This window comes from Salvia miltiorrhiza, chromosome 4, assembly GCF_028751815.1.
Source record: "Salvia miltiorrhiza cultivar Shanhuang (shh) chromosome 4, IMPLAD_Smil_shh, whole genome shotgun sequence".
Lineage (NCBI taxonomy): Eukaryota > Viridiplantae > Streptophyta > Magnoliopsida > Lamiales > Lamiaceae > Salvia > Salvia miltiorrhiza.
Window position 1 is genome coordinate 55841373 of NC_080390.1, and position 16331 is coordinate 55857703.

Here is a 16331-nt window from a genome sequence, read left to right on the forward strand (position 1 = left end):
ATTAAATGCATAAATTAATTTCGATCAAATTCGGGCATCAAATAAATAAATTTTCCAACCAAAATAATAAGTGATTTTGTCAAAATAAATAAATAAGTATAGAATTTAGAGTTACACAAATTATTATTAAAATTATATATATTCGTTATTAAATTTTTGGACAATTAATTTAGCTTCTATATTTTTGGAGTATATAGATTCGTTATTCACACAATCATTTATGAACCAAAAATCTTGATAATTACTTTTGCAATAAATGTACGTTCGAAAATTCGACGAACCCAAATTCTTGTTTTCAAGAAAACGATTTTTTACGCTTGAAAGAAAAAAAAAAGAGAAAATCCTTTTTATGGTTGAAGCATGAAGCACATTACCACAAAAACACAATTACTAATCACAATTTCAATCCAAAAGTCTCGACAAATTATTGAAAAAAAAAAAAAAAACACCCCTAAAAACCATTTCAATCAGTTGTCCAAGAACATGGCAGCGTCAACATCGTCTGAGAAATCTTGTTTGGCACCCATTTCCTCTCTCACTGCAAACTATACGTACACTATTGTATATCTATCCAATTTGTGGCGGCTGCTGACGTGGCCAAACGAGATGGTGCCACCTCACTCCCATCACAATAAATCCTCAAACAAGGTGAATTTGATACTTGCATTGTCAGCTTTAGTGTTGTGCAAGAAGGCCATTATAAGAGAGGGAATCCCATCAACTTCTCTTGATTCTTCAAGAATCCTTGAAATTTAATGCCCTCTCTCTCTCTCTCTCTCTCACACACACACACACACACAGAGTTGCCAGCATCCAGTGGGATTTCCTTCTAAGGTCTAAATGAAAGTAATCCAATATCAGATTTTGTGCATTGGAACTGAGAAATCAGTGATGAAACACATTTTTGTGTGTGATTGGATAATAAAGTTGCAATCTTTTTAAGAAAGTAGAGAGAGTTGATATCCATAATCCATAACCCATAATCCATAATCTTTGTTAAGCTTTCTGTGATTTTGGCTTCTATAAAACTCCACCCTCTCTCCCCCTCCAAAAAAAAAAAGAAAAAAAAGAAAAAAAGAAGAAGAAATCTCTCTCTCTCTCTCATGGCTCTGAACACACTCTCCTTTTGTGGGAGTCTGAGAAAGGGAGTGGGCTCAGATGCTCACAGCAACAGGCTGCATGGGGTGGATCAACAGTGTCACTTTTCTTTCAAGGTCTGAAATCTTCATCCTATTTCTCATATCATTTAAACCAACACAGATTTTGGAATTTTTGAGAAAAATAAAATTAATTTTCCAAAGCTGCAATTTTCTCATGTCTTTGCTGATCAAGATCTTTTGAATTGTTTATGCTCTATTTTTGTGCATCCCAAAAATTTGTAACTTTGTTTATTGAAAAATGTGTGTTTTTTGCTGTGATGTTGTTGGACTTCAAAAGGCAAAGAGAAGTTCAAGTGGGATTTGTGCATCATCTTCAAAAAGAGGGGAATATTTCTCAGGATAAGCCTCCAACTCCTCTTTTGGACTCTATCAACTATCCAAACCACATGAAAAATCTCTCACTAAAGGTACAAAAACCAAACACCACATTCTCACCAAAATCTTGATTTCATCCTATGATATCTCAACTTGATCATTTGTAATTTTGTATCCAGGAGCTGCAGCAACTCGCGGATGAGCTGAGGTCCGATCTTATTTTCAATGTGTCGAAAACGGGGGGCCACCTTGGCTCCGGCCTCGGTGTGATTGAGCTCACCGTGGCTCTTCACTACGTGTTTGAAGCGCCTCAAGATCGAATACTTTGGGATGTTGGCCACCAGGTGGTGTTTCATTTTGTGTTGCATATGAACTTTGTGATTGTCTTTGTTGTGATCCTTTTGTGTTGCTGCAGTCTTATCCTCACAAGATTCTAACTGGACGAAGAGACAGGATGCCGACCTTGAGACAGACAGACGGCCTCTCTGGCTTCACTAAGCGGTCTGAGAGTGACTACGACTGCTTTGGCGCTGGCCATAGCTCCACCACAATCTCTGCAGGATTAGGTACAAATCTTGAATGATTTTGTTATGGATCAAGAATCATGAGAACTAGTCATTTTTTGTGTTTTGTATGATATGAATGTTTGAGATAGTGATCTGTGATGTTACATTCATGAGAAGAAATGCTGAAATATGTCATGGCTTTGGTAGTGAGGAGGAGATTGAGATTTTAGTGTGTTGTTGTGCCTTATGATCAAGTTTTTGTTGAATGAATTTGTTATGGATCCAAGAATCATGAGAACTAGTCATTTTTTGTATTGCTTCGCGTGTTTATATGATTATGAATGTTCGAATATAGTGATTTGTAATGTTACATTCATGAGAAGAAATGTTGAAATATGTCATGGCTTTGCTAGTGAGTGAGGAGGAGATAAGATTTTAGTGTGTTGTTGTGCTTTATGATCAAGTTGTTTGTTTGTTGATCATTTTGATGGTGAAATCGGCGATCCGTTTCTTCGTGTGAATAGGAATGGCTGTGGGAAGGGATCTGAAAGGAAGGAAAAATCATGTAGTTGCTGTGATAGGCGATGGTGCCATGACGGCAGGTCAGGCATACGAAGCAATGAACAATGCCGGCTATCTTGACTCGGATATGATTGTGATTCTCAACGACAACAAGCAAGTCTCTCTCCCGACTACAACTCTGGACGGGCCTAGCCCTCCCGTTGGAGCACTGAGTCGTGCCTTGAGCAGGCTGCAGTCCAATCGACCTCTCAGAGAGCTAGGAGAAGCTTCCAAGGTTATTGTCATGAACCAAAAACTTGTGTTTCTTGGTCGTGAATCCTTCATCTTAACGTCGTTTGGGACTGATTGCTGCAGGGAGGGTCGATGCACGAGCTTGCAGCAAAGCACGGTCGTGGCCTCATGAGTGGCTCTGGCTCTACTCTGTTTGAAGAGCTCGGGCTTTACTACATCGGCCCCGTTGATGGTCACAATATACATGACCTGACAACAGTTCTTGCACGAGTTAAGAACACGAAGATAATAGGTCCGGTGCTGATCCACGTTGTCACGGAGAAGGGCAAGGGGTATCCGTATGCAGAACGAGCTGCAGACAAGTATCACGGTGAGTTTTGAGACGACAGGTTGTTGGAATGAATGGAACGAATGTATGGATTTTGGTTAGGTTTTGCTGTGTTTGCAGGTGTGAGCAAGTTTGATCCGGCAACGGGGAAGCAATTTAAGGCCCATGCTCGGACGCAGTCCTACACGACGTGCTTTGCAAGGGCGTTGATAGCAGAGGCCGAGGTAGACGAGGACGTGGTGGCCATCCACGCTGCAATGGGGGGCGGGACGGGGTTGGACCTCTTCAATCACAGGTTCCCGACAAGGTGTTTCGACGTTGGGATCGCGGAGCAGCATGCTGTGACATTTGCTGCAGGTTTGGCATGTGAGGGCATCAAGCCATTCTGTGCAATCTACTCGTCTTTCATGCAGAGGGCTTATGATCAGGTGGTGCACGACGTCGATCTGCAGAAGCTGCCGGTGAGGTTTGCAATGGACCGGGCTGGTTTGGTCGGGGCGGACGGCCCCACACATTGTGGGGCTTTTGATGTGTCCTTCATGGCCTGCTTGCCTAACATGGTGGTCATGGCTCCCTCGGATGAGGCCGAGCTGTGCCATATGGTCTCGACTGCTGCTGCCATAGATGACCGGCCGTGCTGCTTCCGTTACCCTAGAGGAAACGGGGTAGGCGTGGAGCTGCCACCGGGGAACAAAGGAGTTCCCCTTGAGGTATTTTCTCACTTGTAGTATCGTAGAGACAAAAAATACTGGCCTCATGGTGCAACGAGTAACGCGTTTTTCGTGTGTTGGGGTTAGGTCGGTAGGGGCCGGATACTTGTTGAAGGCGAGAGAGTCGCGCTCTTGGGCTACGGGGCAGCTGTGCAGAGCTGTTTAGCTGCAGCTGCACTGCTTGAGCCCCATGGCCTGCGGTTGACGGTTGCGGACGCCCGTTTTTGCAAGCCGCTCGACCGAGCCCTCGTTCGGAGCTTGGCTCGAACGCACGACGCCCTCATCACGGTCGAGGAGGGATCGGTTGGTGGCTTTGGATCACACGTTGCTCACTTCTTGGCTATCGATGGACTTCTTGATGGCAACTTGAAGGTATATATGATCGAGTTCTATATTTGCAATTTCAACGTGGGTTTTGAAAAAATTGTTATCACAATATTATGAATTGCAATATTGCCATTTTTGCGCGTTATAAAACCACGTGGTTTTATTGATAAACGATGTTGTTTATGGTATATGTCATATAAATTTCATTAAAATATATGAGTATATGTTGTAATTACAACATTTTAAAAACCACGTGCAAAAATTGTCATATTTAAAATTTATAGATGGAAAAGTATATTTCTTTATTTGAAGTCATACTATTTAAAATTTCTGAATGCAAAATTATATGATTAGTAACTTAATCAAACAGACTACTTGAAAATCACCATGAATCTTATCAAATAAACTTTACCTTTGCAGTGGAGGCCACTAGTACTTCCCGATCGATACGTCGACCACGGAGCTCCGGCCGATCAGCTGACGCAAGCAGGGGCTAACGCCGTCGTGCATCGCGGCAACGATCTTCAATATACTTGGGAGTTGGAAACCCAGAGAAGCTTTAGAGATCATCTTTAGAAATTAGAGCTACATAAATCGATATTTTTTTTCTCCCAATTTATAAACTCAGTAGATATGCATATTGAGTTAGGTCGAGCTTTGAATTCACTATATAGCCTCCATCCTTAAAGATACTGTAGAATGTAACGTAAAATTTTCATATAGATAAAAGATATTGTGTTTGTGACCAATAAATTTATTCTCCCATTTATATATAGAGACCGAGCTAAGATTTTAAAAATATAATTGGACAAAATTATAAGATTGAATGGACAGAATTATAATTTTACATATAAAAATCGAAAAAATATAAAACACGACTTAAATATATATAAATATAATAACTAAATCTTTTTTTTTTGACCGGCCCGATTGCAGAGTCGGAGTGCATATATATATAATGGGCCCAATTACTTTTCTGTATAAATGGGCTTGACTATCTGAGCCCAATTACTGACCCGAGTGGGGTGGCGGGTTGAGCCCGACCCGTCAGTTTGTCGAAGCTATTTTTCGTACAACTCTCTCTCTCTCTCTCTCTCACTCGCTCGAGCGATAAACCCTATAATTTCCCCCCCAAAACCCACTCGAATCACAATTGGATTTAATTTTGTTCACCGATTTGAATTTTTTCTCGGATTTATCAGAAATTCTCTCACTAATGCCGCGGTATTCGTCTTCTTCTTTGTGGATCAGTCTGTAGATTATTGGGAGTATTGTTCTCGGTTGCTGAATATAACCATTCCTTGTTTTTGTTGTAGGTACTACTGTGATTATTGCGACACGTACTTGACTCATGATTCTGTAAGATTACTCTAAAATTTCTGTTTATGTGTGTGTGTGTGTGTGTTTAGTTTTGATTTGAGCTCAATCAATTTCCGGTATGGTGGCGATTGACTAAGCCCTAAATTTATAGTTTGGTTGTTGGAGAAATTATTAGAGAATGTCAGAAACAAATTTTTGGCTCCGGAATGCGCTTCCTAAATCATGATTGTGCTATAGTTAGTTTTCAAAAAGTTTGGGTCTCATCTCTCATCAACTGCATTGCAAAAATCGATCTTTTCAGCAATGACTCGAATTTAAATAGCTATTTTGTGTTTCTGGAATTGCAGCTAATCTAATGATTTTTATGCAAGTTGATGCTGCGTTGGTTCTAATAAATTTTCAAATGCTTTGTCTAGCTGAGCTGGTTGTCTGTGTTATGCTGTTTTTGCTGGTAATGACTAGTTGTCCTTTTCTTTTATTTTTTCCAGCCTTCTGTCAGAAAGCAGCATAATGCTGGCTACAAACATAAGGTATACCTCTCGTCCTCCTCGATGATGTAGTACAGTATTGATGTTATAACCGTCTTCAGTTATTTACTTTGGCTTCAATTTCGCTGGCAATTAATATATGTGGGTGTCCAGGCAAACATAAGATCCTACTACCAAAAGTTTGAGGAACAACAAACTCAGATTTTGATCGATCAGAAGATCAAGGAGCATCTTGGGCAGACAGTAGTATACCAACAGATTGGTGCAGCTTATAACCAACATCTTGCTGCTTTTCCTGGAGCAAGGCCGCGCCTACCTGTGATGCCGCCTCCTATGTTTCCGGGACCCCCTCAGATGGTCCCTGGTATGAGGCCTCCAATTTTGCCTATACCCGTTCCTGGTGCTCCCTGGTAAGTAGTTACTCAATACTATTCGTCTCTTTATTTCATTTGCTATTATTAATTTGTCGTGCTGTGATAAGATCATGACCTGTGGGAAAATCTGGTAATGTGTTTCTGGCAAGATGGTCATGAAATAGCTCTCTGCCTTGCCCTTGCGGTCTAATATCATGGGGGGTTAAAAAAATCGGAATTTTGACTAATATGATGAATAGGATGTGTGATAAACAAATCTTGGATGTATTCAGTTTAACACGGTGATTGCTGTTAGGTTATGGAAATTCTCCAATGGCGCCAATGCAGCCTCCGCCTGCTCCTTCATTGCCTCCACAAACCGGTGGGCTTCCACCTCCACCAAGTACGAGTACCCCGTCACCAGTTCCAGGAGGAGGCCAACCCCCCAGCTCTAGCAGTGTGCCACCTAATGCTACTCAAATGTACAATGTTAATCCTCCAGGAACTTCTGCTGCTTCTGCAACTGCCGGTGGCTATTCTTATCCACAATACTCTCAAACCGGCCATTAGTTACTAGCCACGGTAATGTTTTGTACTTGTGATTACCAGTTCCTTTTTCTCGATATTTTTAGTTTAAAGAAAGGTCCCTCTGAAAAGATAAACCGCACATTGAGTGTCATATCTGCATCTTGCGTGATTTCGACTCTGGTGTTTCTTCCTGATTTTAGAAAAAAATAGGTAAATCGGTAGGAGAGGCAAAGAATGTATTTTCAGGAAAACGAGCCCTTTTTACCCTATGTATGCTATGTAGAGTCCGAGCCTCGTGTCACCCCTTGCTCGCTAATGAAATCAACTGAATTCGATGAGATAAATTTGGAAAACATCGATTGTTGTGGAATTCGATCTCTATGCTCGTTTGTGTGGTCTAACATGATTGGTCGTTCTTGATTTTCTTGCAGGCTAGAGTGTCGAAGAACGTACAGATTATGCTGAGCGCAGAGTGTTGTATTTCAAGCATCCAGTGAGATATTTGAATGCATTTTGTGGAAAACTGCTGGTTTAAGCATTGGAGATGTGAATTGGTGAAGGAATTTCTTGTAATTGTGGTGATTTTCTTTTCTTTTTAGGGGAATTTTGGTGGTGATTTACTATTAACAAAATGCTGAAGTTCTAACAATTTGTGTCTTTTCTTGGCTCAAGTCTAAAGCATACACTAATTTCTTGCATTTTCTCTAAAGCTTAAAATGATGTTTTTGAATTTGATGGGTTCATTTGCAACTTGATATCATCATAACAAGTAATTCAACCTCAAAAATGCCAATAAAATGAAACGAAAAAGAGGAAGATATGCAGACAATATCAACTTTCATTCACAAAACTGAATCCATCTCTACATGTAGAACGAACTGTTGAGACGAACTTCAAGACTAGATTATACATACGCTATGGCTCGCCGGCAACAACGAGCGACGAGGCGGCCCCTAGTAAGAAGCAAACCTCATCCCTTTGCAGGAAGAAACTTGTTCGTCTTCTTCAACCACATTGTCGATCTAGTCCTCTTGACATGATCAGCAAAGAGGCTCGCCAGCAACGAGCGACGAGGCGGCCCCTAGTAAGAAGCAAACCTCATCCCTTTACAGGAAGAAACTTGTTCGTCTTCTTCAACCACATTGTTGATCTAGTCCTCTTGACATGATCAGTAAAGAGGCCGTGCCTGCCGATGAGAAACGAGTATAAACACAATGCAATGAAACTATACTGGTAAACAATCGTAGCTGCAACTTGACTGAGATGAATTAGGACGCACCTTTCATATTCTAGCTTCTGTTTCACTATGCCATTCAACAGCAGCTCCGAGCTATAGATGGTGCCACCTGCAATGATCGTCTGATGAGAAGCTCGTTCGTTTAGTTTAGGGTGGCAGTTATGGCGCGAGGGAGGGATTACTGACCTTTCTCAAGAAAAGGAACACATGCTTCATAATCTTCCTCACAAGATAGAATCAACAAATCGTCTGGAAGTTGCTCGTCCTTGAATACAGATCTGCCAAGTCTCTCAACCGGCTGGTGAGCATGCGAGAATCAGTATTTTTTTCCATAACCTGTACAATTTTCTAGGAAAATATGACAAATTGTAGTGCAGCTCATCAGGGATGGATGTATCAAAGAGAAAAAGCTCTTCTACAAACTGGCTCTTCGACTCATAATGCATTTTCATATCTTGAAATAGTTCAAAAGAGAACAGGCCTAGACATTTAGGCTTTCAACTAAATGTTTAATAGAACAAAAAAAGGAAAAAGGAAAAGCTGAAAAAGATGAGCAGGAAGAATCAAGCAAGTAACCATGCATGGAGGAAGAGGTGATATCTTACCAAACCATGAACAGCCTTGACCAAGTTGACTATAATGTCTTTACCAGGCTTCGTATTAGGGGTAACAAAGACCTTTTGTCCCTGCATTATGACTGTGAGGAAACTGTAAATTTACATAAGCTCAATATTGTACAAGTCGGGCATTTACCTGTAAAAGTGGATGTTGAGACGCCCTTGCCAGAGAAACTGGCAAACAGAAGCCAAACTCCTTTTCCTTTTTCGCATCTCTAAGTATGTAATTTTTCTCGTCGATGAGACAACTAGCTTGTCCACAACTTTCAATCCAAGAGCTAGTAACCACAGGTTTCCCGGAAGCAATTGCTTCTAGCATATTCCTTGTGCGGACAAACTCATCTGCGACAAAATGTGTAGCATCTAACATAGAGGATACAACTGTACCCCCCAGCCGAGCCAATATCTGTAAAAAATAATTCTAGCTACATAACTTGCTTTAACATAAAAAGTTGCAAAAGATTACCAGAATGAAAGCATACCTTTTTCTGCTTGTTGACAACATCCACATCCAGGTGCTGGCTAAACAGGACTCTTATAGTTGTGATATCCTTCCTCTTCCTCGATTCTCTCATTCCACTACATGGTTCCGATGAACCAGTACGAAGGTCATCAAGTTCTTTCATTAAGGACATTGCAGACAGGTTCTTTCTGCAGGACTGTTTATGATATTCATCCCCCATGCATATAGGAGATACTTCGTGTCTCAGTGTCGTACGAGTAGTAGGTGTAGCACAAGTTGAGTATGGAGTTCCACATCTTGGTGACGCTTCTCGTCTGCCATCTCTTTCTGCACCTCCAGCAGGTGCCTCATCATAATCTTTCTCATCACCTTGCTTAGATGTGCTCGTGCCAACAGCATCATCTGGAATCGATTTCTCATTAAGGCGATCAGAAACACATACAGCAGCATCATTCCTTGATTTTCTTGCTGTTCACAGTTTTTCTTGAGATAATTTTTCTGGATTCTGAATCTAAGCGAGGTGGCAAGTGATTTGAACAATCTTTGTCCGGATTTATAGGAGTACTTGCAGCAACCTCACTTGATCTTGCTATTCCACTACACCATCTATCAGCTGATGTTTCTGGTCTAGATCTTTTTTCTTGTAGATTACCTACTACGTTAATATCAGAAGTACTAGATTTATCACATGTTTTATTTGATTGCTTTAACCGAGTTAATCCAACCCTTCTAACTTCCTCTATGGTCATAGTGACAGCATTTTTCCTTTTCCCACGTCCAGGGGCACTCACCTGTTCATTTATCGCATCCTTGGCAATAACCGAATTAGCAGGCACTTTGGGGACAATTTACTTTTGCAGATCTCCGGGTTCGATGAGCCACTGGAATAGAAAAATCAAGTTGATCCACCTTGTAAGACTTCTCTGACCTTTCACCCAGTTAATTTGGTTCCATCATATTTAGAAACATTTTCAGCTGCCGACCTCTTCTGTTCTGCTTTACCTAGCACCCTATCGTCTCTCTTCTTTGTTATTCTGCATCGATCCGGTGCAAGAGAGGACGTACCACTGTTTCTGGTGCTGATCCTCTTTGTTCGTTTGGCTTGTCTAGTGACAACTCCAATACTAGTGGAATATGGCAAGTGTTCTTCTGAATGAACAGTAGTATTTCTCGACTTATTTCGTGGAGCAGTTTTTTCTGTGCTGCTAACAGCTTTATCGCACTTTTATTACTGTCAGACAAGTGTACTTCAAAACATAAATCCCCCATAGCTTCAGCAGCCATTTGAGTATCAGGACCTATATCTCTTATATCCAGAATGTTCTTGTCTGCACAATTATCTGACACCTCAGGCCCAGACACCACATGTAACTGTTCTTCCAAATTCTCTATAATATTCTTCGGCACCACCTCTTCTCCATGAGAGTTTTGCTTTGATCTTGTTTTATGCAACAATCCAGAATCTGAGTACAGTAAATCCCCTAGTCTAGTCTTAGTGCACGGTTTCTCCTTTTTATCACTATCTCTAAGAGACTTGGATTTACGAGGTTCAGTGAAGCATCTCGGCTTTGGACCTTCATTGTCGAAGAACAGTTCTTTCTTCTTCAGAAAAAACTCTCCCCCACCATCATCTTCACGAGTATCATCCCAATCATAGATCCCACGTTCTCCGACTGTATTTTGGAGAGTAGATCTTTTGGCCAAATCTCGAGAACCTTTTGCAGCAGAGACACCTTTTGGTTTATGTACATCTTGAACTTTCTTGCCAAAGCCTTCATCATGTTCCATGAAACTAAGATCAAGAAACCTGTCGACAACCTCAAGTGCATGTGCCTGTGACAGCTCCCCTGGTTCCTGAGAATTGACATAGCTTAAACCCGCCATGCTATCTGAAGCAAGCAGCTCAGGCATATCATGATTATCATCTTTCTGGTTGATTTCGGTTTCTGATTTATCAACTTCTGCATCTTGATCCTCTCCGAAAAGTTTCCTCACAGCTGTACAAGGAATCTTGTATCTGTTTGAATTCCTCTCACATTCACTATTGCAGTCATTCTCAAGAAAATGTCCATCACTTTTCCTGCCAGACTTAGACACATGTCCAACAAGAGACGAACCATCTAGCTTCAGGTGTCTGTTGTTCCAGAGAAGATACATCAGTACAAGTGGGAGACAAACCATGACTAGCTCCTCGGCTACGGGCTGACAAACCAGAAGCCCTAATTGATGCAGCACGTATTGAGGTAAATCCCCTGGAAGCACGGGCTGCCAAACCAGAAGCCCTAATTGCTGCAGCGCGTATTGAGGTAAATCCTCTGCAAGGTGATTCTGAAACAACGTATTATACAGCCAGACCAACAAAAGGAATAGATGCATATCAACAAAAGCATAGATATTGTCAAACCAAGCAATCTTAAAGCCAAAAACAAGGATAAACGTACAAAAATGCAGAGGCAAAACTGGCACAATGATTAGGCAAGAATACTATCGTAATCTCCAAAAGTTCTGTAAAGTTAGGAACTCTTCTACGTTATATATCTTATGCACAGGGCAAGCATCAATTGTACAGGTTAATACTGAAATAATGAAAAAGAGATGATATCATATGGGAAAATGGGTGTCCTGGACAATGCTAGAATTATAGGGATATAAAGGAGAAATGAAAAGATTAACTGAACACATAAAGATAGCTTGACATTGTTCAAATATTCACCTTCCTTGGGAGGATCCTTGTCCACTGTGCTATCCAGTTCGACGGAGACACTGCCATCAATATTAGCAGAGTCTTCCTCTGATAGTCTTTGGGTCTCACATGTGACATCAGTTTTATTTGTTTGTCTGTATTCAGCAAGATCAAGTTCGGCATTGAACTCATCCAACACCTGAGTTTCACCTGGAAGATCCACCACTTGGGTTTCCTCATACAAATCCACCATTTGGGTTTCGTCGCCAAAATCCACCATTTGGGTTTCCCCATCAAGATCCATCGCTAGGGTTTCCCCTTCAAGATCCACCACTTGTGTTTCCTCAGCAAGATTCGCCATTTGGGTTTCCTCAGCAAGATTCGCCATTTGGGTTTCAAATTCATCTTCCATTAGATAAGTATCATCAAAGGGCATATTCTTGATGTTTAGGAAATCATAGTCTCTGCCTACCTTCTAAAGCACAACCTGCCACGGAAACAAGAATGTCCGAGCTACTAAGTAAAGAAATGCAACCGATAAAAGTACTCCTATCTGCAATAACTTTGTTTAGTTAATTCATTTTTCTTGATTAAAAACTTATTAGTAAACAAAATTCCCCATGAATGTGCAAATAGGCTACGCCAAAGTAGAGTTTTGTTGCTTGGCTTCACAACAACAAAGTTTATGCCAACGCGACTGCACCCATCGATAAATTATACTAGAAGCCGAATAATCAGAGCTGGTTCCTCACTAGTCATAAACCCAGTACATAACACTTAATCAATGCTCTTGCGTTCATCAAAAAGTTGTCTCCTTTCACAAATAGATATGCATTGAAGTGTATAATGCCTCATTGACTAAAGCAATTCAAACTGCATGCTCCTAAGCAAATAGTCCTCCATAAAATAAACCCCGAAAATAAAATGAACAAGGATCAACGCACTGATTTCTCGGCTTGAAAAACAATCTTTCTCGAAAAGCATAAAATCTTGGTCATAAAACCCTAAGCTTCACTATAAAAGATACAGTTTCCAGAAATGAAAATGAACACCCAATGTTATTTTATTATCAAACTTTGCACAAGTACAATTTTTCAAAAAATTGCATGCCGAGATATAATAAACCACAGCCTGAAAATACAGAAAATAAATAAAGAAAAACAGTACCTGGAGAAAACTGAGTGTCAATTTGCTGAGCTGCGGCGCCGGTTGAATCGGCATTCGAATTTTTCCGGTTAGAATCACTGTGGTTGCGGCTTCCTTCCACAGTCCCCATATCAATTCATCTACAAATTTGCTTAACATATAAATAAAGCTAAAAAAGCATCACCGATCAGAAAAAGGGAAGTATGGGCAGATCCCGCGATGACATGTAAATGGAATGGACTCAAAAACTTACATAATAAAGAAATAAAGAATTCGGTGGAGACGAAAGTGGGAGTGATTGCGATGGTGTGTAAGTGATTGAAGGGCGACACGGTGTGAAAATTGGGGGCAAAATTGACGATTTTGGAGGGAAAAATAAAAACCGAGCCCTAACTTTTAATGAGGAAACTGTTTGGGTCGCGGTTTATTTATTTTATTTAATTTAATATTATTATTGCTATTTGCTATCAAATAGTATTAAATATTTATCGACATATCGGATTCAAAAATAAAAATATTTATCGACATATTTTTTCGTAGATCATCAAACGCAATTTGAACCCATTGGACTTTTTTATATTTTTAATCTAACATCAATATTTTAATATTTGATTTCCCAACTTACGAGTTATTTTTCATAAGTTTTTCCTTTTTAAAGATTTTTTTTTGTTTTTAGTCAAGAAATACGAATACAAGTATTTATTTATTTATGTCTATGGAATAATTGTTTTTTTTTTTTGTTGAAAATGGAATAATTGGATTTAGTGACTAGTTAAGAAGCCCAACACCATGAACAATTTTAATTTCAACAATGGGCTCAAATATCTTTACATCAAAAACAAAAGCCCACCAAAATTATCACCAATTATTCATACATGTTAAAATATTAAATATGTCACCAAATAAGAGCTTGTTATATGTCGTTAGTCAAAAAAAAAAAAAAAAAGACATGGCTACGCATCCATCACCAAATTTATCTTCACAAAAAAAAAACCAAAAAACAAAATAGACAATCACATTAAAAAGACATTCACAAACACGTCGATCTTCATAAAAAGGGATTAGACATAATCACATCAAAAGACATTTCACGATCACAAGCGTCATCACAAACGGTCGATCCTACGCCACGATCACTAAATTTATCTTCACAAAAAAGGATTAGACATATTCACATCAAAAGACATTTTGCACAAACAGTCAATCCTACGCCATGATCACTAAATTTATCTTCACATAAAAGGATTAAACATATTCACATCAAAAGACATTTCGCAGCCACATGCATCTTCACAAACACGTCGATCCTACGCCACGATCGAGCCCAACGAGGCCGGATCGAGCTCGAAGAAGCTCCCCACACCACCAACACTAACCGGGAAGGAAGGAACCCTATGTGAAAACCTCAACCTATCCTTCACCCCAATCACCTCCCAACAACTCCCCTCCTTCCTCTCAAAAACACACCCAAACCCCTCAACCCTAACCAACACCGCCACACTCACACCAAACTCCCCGAAATAATCCGACACGATCTCGACAACCTCGTACTCGAATGTATCAAGGCACTGCGATCTGACCGTCTCCCAATTCTTGAAAACGGCCCAAGTCTCGCCCTTCCGAGGCCGGATTGTGTACACCTTCCTCAACACCGCGTCCCTCTTCCATTCGGCCCGGTGCGAGAACACCCCGTAGTCTTGGATCACCTCGGTGTACCCCAGCTTGAACCTCCCGCAGGTCGCGGGCAGCCCTCGGTACAACCACTTCATCTCGCCCTCATCTTCGGGCAGAGGCTCGAGCCACGTGATCTGCAGCTTGTTGTTGTCCAGGATGCCGTCGATCATGGCGTAGAACCTCGGCATTGCGTCGAGCGTGTCGTAGACTGCCCAAATCTGCCCTGTTTCAAAGCATTCCTTGCTCCTCTCCCGCTCGAAATCGTTGAACTCAGCCACCGTGTATTCGAGAATCGCGGAATCCGGCTTTATCATGCGAGCCCTTTTGCAAGCTTGCCACTCAGGTGCCATGGTTTTCGGGGTTTTAGCAATCTCCCCTTCATCGTCATGGCCCGAGGTTTCCACGTTTCTGCCCGGCCCTCTGCCCCGTCCACGGCCTCTGCCCGGAGGCCTACCTCGAAGCCTCTTAGGTTTATCTATGTCTTGCTTGACACTACTCGGCTCGTTTAGCTTTTCAGTTTGTGAGGTTGAAAAACCATTCTCACAACTAGGCCCTCCACTAGTATTCATTTGAAATTTTTCATCATGATGAAATCTTGAAATCCCAAAATCCGAATTTCCAATTTCCAAAGGTACTAGCTTGTCACTACTCGGCTCGTTCAATTTGGACCCTATGCCACGAGGCCTACCCCGAGGCCTCTTAGCAGTAGCTTTTTCCTTGATATTATTCGGCTCGTTTAGCTTTGACCCTCGACCACGACCAATAGTAGCTTTTTCCTTGATATTATTCGGCTCGTTTAGCTTTGACCCTCGACCACGACCACGACCTCGACCTCGACCGCGACGATCATTTTGTAACATCAAAGCAGCATTATCCCAATTAAACCCTCCACTATCAATCACACCATTACTACTCCAATCAATTTTCTGATCATTCAAAAACCTCGAAAACCCAAAATCCAAATTCTCATCTTCACCGTCGAGCTTGGCAGTACTCGGCTCGTTCGTCTTGCCACGAAATCTTCCAAAGCCATTGCTCTCTGCACATTCTCGAAACCTCGAGAAACCAAAGCCCCATTGCCCTTCCATGGCGTCAGCCCTACGCGAGCTATCATACACCCTCCTTTTCTCGCTATCGCCGAGCACGGCCTTCGCTTCGACGATCAACTGGAAGGCCTCGCTCGCCCCGGGAAGCCCGTTCTTGTCGGGGTGGAGGGCCATCCACATCTTGCCGCACTGCCGCCGGACGGCCGCCTCGTCGGCCTCCTCCGCGACGCCGAGAATCTTGTACCAGTCCTTGCCGTCGCCGCCGCCCGCGGCGGCGGCGCAATGCACGTTGCAGACGGTGATCATCTGATCGAAACCCCCAACGCCGGGGGAGAGGTTGCGCGCTTCGACTGCGAGCTCGAGGGCGCCGGAGAAGTCGCCGTTTCTCATCTTCTCGAGGGCCGCTTCCTTCGCCGCCGCTGTCTCCATCTTTTTCTTTTTTTCTGCGGCGGAGTTATGGAAAAAGGGGGAATTTTGGAGGGGTTTTTGTGAAGAGGAAATTTGAAGGTTGGAAAATAAGGAGACTGTTTGTTTCCGGAAAAAGAAAGAAATAAAGAATAAAGAATCCTAGTGGAAATAGAGTGCTAGAAAATATTTATGGATATTCATGAAAGTTAGTTAGATGTTGTATAATGTGTATATTTTATTTGTATAATATATGTGGAGAAATTATCACA

At 41.5% G+C, this 16331-nt stretch overlaps 4 protein-coding genes across 4 annotated transcripts; 2 read left to right on the forward strand and 2 right to left on the reverse strand.

The window, feature by feature from the left end:
• Positions 1–743: 743 nt before the first annotated feature.
• LOC131020949 (probable 1-deoxy-D-xylulose-5-phosphate synthase, chloroplastic) lies at positions 744–4876 on the forward strand. The gene is given in 10 exon segments (XM_057950000.1): positions 744–1214; positions 1438–1567; positions 1655–1819; positions 1891–2041; positions 2506–2777; positions 2858–3104; positions 3183–3772; positions 3860–4144; positions 4520–4588; positions 4590–4876. Coding segments are annotated over 10 exon segments (2058 nt in total). The 5' UTR covers positions 744–1158; the 3' UTR covers positions 4683–4876.
• A 268-nt stretch (positions 4877–5144) lies between these two features.
• On the forward strand, positions 5145–7486 carry LOC131020951 (U1 small nuclear ribonucleoprotein C-like). Its single transcript, XM_057950002.1, has 6 exons — positions 5145–5323; positions 5416–5458; positions 5908–5949; positions 6061–6315; positions 6576–6842; positions 7220–7486. Exons 1-5 carry the CDS (start codon positions 5316–5318, stop codon positions 6828–6830), a joined length of 603 nt encoding a protein of 200 aa, XP_057805985.1. The 5' UTR covers positions 5145–5315; the 3' UTR covers positions 6831–6842; positions 7220–7486.
• A 122-nt stretch (positions 7487–7608) lies between these two features.
• Positions 7609–13294, reverse strand: LOC131023650 (uncharacterized). Its single transcript, XM_057953194.1, has 10 exons — positions 12956–13294; positions 11819–12275; positions 10144–11420; positions 9671–9896; positions 9125–9573; positions 8779–9048; positions 8631–8711; positions 8212–8323; positions 8068–8134; positions 7609–7974 (listed from the first exon to the last, which is right to left on the reverse strand). Exons 2-10 carry the CDS (start codon positions 12222–12224, stop codon positions 7887–7889), a joined length of 2976 nt encoding a protein of 991 aa, XP_057809177.1. The 5' UTR covers positions 12225–12275; positions 12956–13294; the 3' UTR covers positions 7609–7886.
• Positions 13295–13973: 679 nt separating this feature from the next.
• On the reverse strand, positions 13974–16169 carry LOC131020952 (uncharacterized). The gene has a single exon (XM_057950003.1). The coding sequence runs from the start codon at positions 16081–16083 to the stop codon at positions 14242–14244; it is 1842 nt and encodes a 613-aa protein (XP_057805986.1). The 5' UTR covers positions 16084–16169; the 3' UTR covers positions 13974–14241.
• Positions 16170–16331: the final 162 nt, after the last annotated feature.

Coding starts and splice junctions, on each gene's coding strand:
- LOC131020951 (XM_057950002.1), top strand. Junction 5,459..5,907: donor CGTACTTGACTCATGATTCT/GTAAGATTACTC, acceptor TATTTTTTCCAG/CCTTCTGTCAGAAAGCAGCA. Junction 6,316..6,575: donor TACCCGTTCCTGGTGCTCCC/TGGTAAGTAGTT, acceptor TGATTGCTGTTA/GGTTATGGAAATTCTCCAAT.
- LOC131023650 (XM_057953194.1), bottom strand. CDS start 12,224: ATGCCCTTTGATGATACTTATCTAATGGAAGATGAATTTGAAACCCAA. Junction 9,897..10,143: donor CTCTCTTGCACCGGATCGAT/GCAGAATAACAA, acceptor ATAAATGAACAG/GTGAGTGCCCCTGGACGTGG. Junction 8,712..8,778: donor CTCAACATCCACTTTTACAG/GTAAATGCCCGA, acceptor GTCATAATGCAG/GGACAAAAGGTCTTTGTTAC.
- LOC131020952 (XM_057950003.1), bottom strand. CDS start 16,083: ATGGAGACAGCGGCGGCGAAGGAAGCGGCCCTCGAGAAGATGAGAAAC.